The sequence below is a fragment of the Vigna umbellata genome, chromosome 5, assembly GCF_029865625.1.
Source record: "Vigna umbellata cultivar VRB3 chromosome 5, Vumbellata_1.0, whole genome shotgun sequence".
Classification (NCBI taxonomy): Eukaryota; Viridiplantae; Streptophyta; class Magnoliopsida; order Fabales; family Fabaceae; genus Vigna; species Vigna umbellata.
In genome coordinates, this window is record NC_142169.1 from 5946097 (window position 1) to 5951530 (window position 5434).

The window sequence follows — 5434 nt, forward strand, 5'->3', positions numbered from 1 at the left end:
ATCAGTTAAATTGACTGTAATACATCCTTAAGTTTTTCTACATTAATATTTAAAAGTTAATTTAATGTTTTTTTATTGAAGTAATATAGAGTTCCTTTTTTCACGGATAGATTTGTTCATATTTACAAAAATTAGAATTTATTAAATTTATTAGGAAAAAAAATCTAAATAAAATTGTTGTCGGCAATAATTATAATGATCGTGGTTCAAATTTATGACATATTTAGTTTTACTTAAATTTAACTATTCTTTTATTTGCCAAGAGATTATAGTTGAAACTTATATGATCTTGGCAACTACAAAAGTAAAATATTGGATAGCAACTCCCTTGAAAACTAATTTAAATGATAGTTTTAAAAAGAATCAGACAACTAACATTAGTTTAGTAAAATTACTTCAGCAACATACCAAGTCAAAGTTGACTACAGAAATATTCTTCACAAATTTGACGAGTTAAGTTAATTGTGCGGAACAAGAAACACTAGAGGTAGTGAAAAGAAAGATGTGATAGTGAAGCCTGTTTATTCTATTCAATTTTTCTTATTTATATAAGAAAACTGAATTCAACAATTATTTAGTCAAGTGGGAGATATCAGTTTTAAATGGTAACAGTGGCATGGAACAAACCGTTGACTTTAACATGGCACTGTCAAATCTTATAGTGGCCATTTGGTTCATGGTAATAAAGAGTTTCAGAAGCCGTATGCAAGCATGTTCTTTGTTTGGTTCATACTGTGTTGTTATGCTTTGGATATTGGCACTGCCACAGACACTATCAACTCATCTCAGTTCATCAAGGACAATGAAACTATAACCTCCGCTGGTGGCAACTTCACCTTGGGGTTCTTCACCCCTCAAAATTCTACCAATCGTTATGTGGGAATTTGGTGGCAAACCAAATCCACTGTCATATGGGTGGCTAACAGGAACCAACCACTGAATGATTCTTCTGGAGTTGTTACCATATCTGAAGATGGCAATCTTGTGGTGTTGAATGGTCAGAATCAAGTGATTTGGTCAACTAATGTGTCCACAACATCATCCAATACAAGTGCCCAGCTTTCAGATTCTGGTAAGCTAGTTCTGGCTGAAACCACAAGGGGAACATTGTGGGACAGTTTTCAGCAACCTTCAAATACGTTAATGCCCGGAATGAAAACTTTAACCAATGCACAAACAGGTAGGAAAGTAGAACTTACAGCATGGAAAAGCCCTTCTAATCCCTCCGTTGGGAGCTTCTCTGCTAGTGTTCTTCGACGCATAAATATACTTGAAGCGTTCATTTGGAATGAAACTCGACCATACTGGCGCAGTGGTCCATGGAATGGTGCGATCTTTACAGGGATACCCATGTCATCGTTTCTTTATTCTTTCAAAGCTGGGGATGATGAGGAAGGAAATACATATTTCTATTACACAATACCAAGTCCGCTAAAGATTTTTATCTATGTGTTAAATTCGCGAGGCCAATATGAAGAACTATCGTGGAATGATAAGAAGGAAGAAATGGAAATTTCGTGGACTAGTCATGAATCGGATTGTGATGTTTATGGAATATGTGGGCCATTCTCTATTTGTAATGCAACAAACTCACCAATTTGCAGTTGTTTGAAAGGGTTTGAGCCGATGAACAAAAAAGAATGGAATAGACAAAACTGGTCAAGTGGATGTGTTAGAAGCACACCTTTGCGTTGCGAAAGGGTCAATCAAAACGTAAGTGCAAAGGAAGATGGCTTTTCGCAACTGCAAATGGTTAAAGTTCCTGATTTTCCAGAAGGGTCTCCTGTTGACACTGAATGCAGAAGCCAATGCTTGGAGAATTGCTCTTGTGTTGCATATTCTTATGATATTGGAATTGGTTGCATGTCTTGGACTGGGAATCTCGTAGACATACAACAATTCTCAGAGGGAGGACTTGAGTTATATGTTCGTGTAGCCGATTCTGATCTTGAATCTGATCTTGAACATGGTATGCTAAGTATGCTCAAACATTAAAAACCCTATTTCTTTGAACTGGATTCCTCATATTTTAAATTTGATTTTTATTTCATGACAGATAAAGGGACACACACAGCAATCATCGTTGGAGTTACAGTGACAGTAGTAACAGTCATCATAGTTACTTGTGCGTATGTCATGTGGAGGACTTCCAATCACCCAGGTATTACATCTTTGTCCTGTTTCAGAATTAATTTATAATAAACTTTACTTTTTGGTAGTAAAAGAGCTAATCTTAGTTTATGTTTTTAACTCCAGCTAAAATATGGCACTCAATCAGATCAGCAAGGAATAGGAACATCAATGATTTCCAACGATTGAAAAAAGTTGAAACACTAGAACATCCAAGCCACAAAGTAATTGAAGAACTGTCACAAGTTAAACTCCAGGAGCTGTTACTGTTTGATTTTGAAAGGCTTGCAACAGCCACAAACAACTTCCACCTGTCCAACAAACTTGGGCAGGGTGGTTTTGGTCCTGTGTACAAGGTACCTTAAAACAAAGTTATCATATTTGAATAGTTGTCTGTAGTTGTCCTCATAATATTTGTTTTCCCAGGGGAAACTGCAAGATGGTAAGGAAGTAGCAGTTAAAAGACTTTCTAGAGCATCTGGACAAGGTCAAGAAGAATTCATGAATGAAGTAGTGGTCATTTCCAAGCTTCAACACCGTAATCTTGTAAGACTTTTTGGCTGTTGCATTGAAGGTGACGAAAAGATGTTGATCTATGAATACTTGCCAAATAAAAGCTTGGATGTATTAATCTTTGGTTAGTTTTTTATCCCTTCTCTAGTATTTTTCTCATAACCAATTCCATATTAATTGTTTCTGTTTATTTAGGATACAATTGCTTAAGATGTAAACATTCATTGCATAAATAGGGAGTTTTCTTTGCAAGCATGCTAATCCAGGGCCTGTACATGACTCAGATTCATAACTTCCACTTCTAATATTGTGTTTTTAATAGTATAATTCTACCATTATATTTTAGATCCATCAAAAAGTAAACTCCTAGATTGGAGGAAGCGCTGTGGCATAATAGAAGGAATAGCTCGAGGATTGCTTTATCTTCACAGGGACTCCAGACTAAGAATCATACATAGAGATTTGAAGACAAGTAATATCTTGTTAGATGAAGAGCTAAATCCAAAAATATCAGACTTTGGTATGGCTAGAATCTTTGGAGGGAGTGAAGATCAGGCCAATACTAACAGAGTTGTTGGAACATAGTACGTCTGCTCTTCTGTCCACCATAATTTATTTCAATACTTGGAGAATGACTTTTTAACATTTTAACGCAGTGGCTATATGTCCCCTGAATATGCAATGCAAGGACTGTTTTCAGAGAAATCAGATGTCTTTAGCTTTGGTGTTTTGGCACTAGAGATTCTAAGTGGAAGAAGAAATTCAAGCTTTTATGATGATGAACATGTTCTTAGCCTCTTGGGATTTGTAAGTCTCAGCAAGTCATTTCTCATTCACAGAATCATTTGTCTTTTGTTCATACAACATAAAAATGTCTGACTTTTTTTTCATTTTAGGCTTGGATACAATGGAAGGAAGACAACATATCTTCTTTAATAGATCCAGAAGTATATGATCCTAGTCACCATAAAGATATTTTAAGGTGCATTCACATAGCTCTTCTGTGTGTACAAGAACTTGCTATAGACCGACCCTCTATGGCTGCAGTAATTTCTATGCTTAACAGTGAGGTTGCGTTTCTTCCTCCTCCAAGTCAACCTGCATTCATCTTGAGGCAAAATCTGCTGAATTCGGAGTCATCTAAAGGAAGTCATAGATTTTCCTCCACCAACACTGCTAGCATTACAACTATCTCTGGAAGATAGAAAATAAGAGCTCTAAGAAAGGTGAATCAAGAACAGTCACAAGCAATTGCCCCGCAATGAGAAAAGAACCCAGCATTGGGATTGGTTCCAAGAAACTGAATTGAGTTCTCTTCGATGGGTGTTCAGTGCTGATTGCTGACAATATAAGTTGGTGTTTTGTCCCATTTTGAAGATGTTTTTGCCATTTTCTTGTTTTGCCTCCCTAATAATTATAAACATTTACTTTATGAATTAACCTGAACTTATATTTTTGGTTTCAGTATGTTAAATGTATTCGTAGTTGTAAGTTATCGGCACTTCTAATTTAAAAGAAAGTCAGTATGATAATTATATCTCTTAATTTCTTAGTCGGTTCAAACTTTCATTAATCATAAATATAAATAATGTTGTTGATGAATGAGAAAAGTAGAATATTTTATTAAAATGACTTAAATAGGTCTTGATTTCATGAAATTTGACACGAAATTGAAATTATTTCTTGTTCAAAATTTTGAGATATTTTGGTCCATGGAAAATGAATGAATATAGTTTTTTAAATTTAAGTTAATTTTTTTAAAACTTAATTTTAGTTCAAGAATTTTGATACGAATTTGAAATTATTTCTTGTTCAAAATTATGAGACATTTTGGTCTCAAACCTTAAGAATGAATTAATATAATCTTTTAATTCTAACTAAGTTAAATTTCTTAATATGCCAAATGTGTTTTATACGAGTATTTGAGTTATTTATACTATTTGGTATATTTTCACTTCAATGCAGTTGAAAAACGTATTTGACAAAAAAAAATTAATGTAATTGAGTTAAAAGTATTTTATTCATTCATTTTTAAAATTTAAGAACTAAAATATATCAAAGTTTTGGATAAGAAAGAATTATAAATTCATGTCAAAGTTCAAAAACTAAAAACATATTTAATCCTAATAAAAATTATTTCAATGTAGAACGATTCCAACAAATTATGCTTCCTCCTTTTCCTAGTTTTATTTGAGTCATAATATCTACCTACAATTCATCCAATTACCAGAGCAAAAAGAGAAATCTGATGTAGTTGTTCTTCAATAGATGTAAGAATGAATGTGGAGTTTTAAGCCCTTCCGATATTTCACTCTCTTGTGAATTCAAATCATTTATCTTCATCGTATAATGTTGTTACTCTTTATTCACTACTTAAAATGTGTTTTTTTTATGGAAAACAATTAAATGATGTTGTGCTTAAGGTTGCAACTGAAAAATTCTATGAATAAGAACTGCCAACTCGAAAAAGACAATGAATGACTCTTGGAATCACTACAAAAAAGAAGGGCATTACCGAAGGCCAGGAGCCCTCGGAAACAGCCCGAAACCGTCGGTAAAAGGTAATTACAGACGGCTTATCGACGGTCAAAGAGCCCTCGGTAAATCCCTTGTCGCTAATATTTACCGAGGGCTTCCACCCTTCTGTAATTACCGAGGGCCAAAAGCCTTCGGTAACGACCAAAGGACAGAGGCAAACTAAGAAAATCACCCAGGTAAATCAAAACACACACCCTTGGAACATTATATTTTTTAAAAGACAAGAAAAAATATATCAGAGAAGAAAAATGCA

General features: G+C 34.2%; 1 protein-coding gene across 1 annotated transcript; it reads left to right on the forward strand.

Annotated features, from left to right (window-relative positions):
• The first annotated feature begins 504 nt into the window (after positions 1-504).
• On the forward strand, positions 505-4107 carry LOC124834226 (G-type lectin S-receptor-like serine/threonine-protein kinase At1g11300). The gene is made up of 7 exons (XM_047308876.2): positions 505-1969; positions 2057-2161; positions 2257-2486; positions 2557-2767; positions 2990-3227; positions 3300-3450; positions 3540-4107. Exons 1-7 carry the CDS (start codon positions 712-714, stop codon positions 3846-3848), a joined length of 2502 nt encoding a protein of 833 aa, XP_047164832.1. The 5' UTR covers positions 505-711; the 3' UTR covers positions 3849-4107.
• The last annotated feature ends 1327 nt before the right edge of the window (positions 4108-5434 follow it).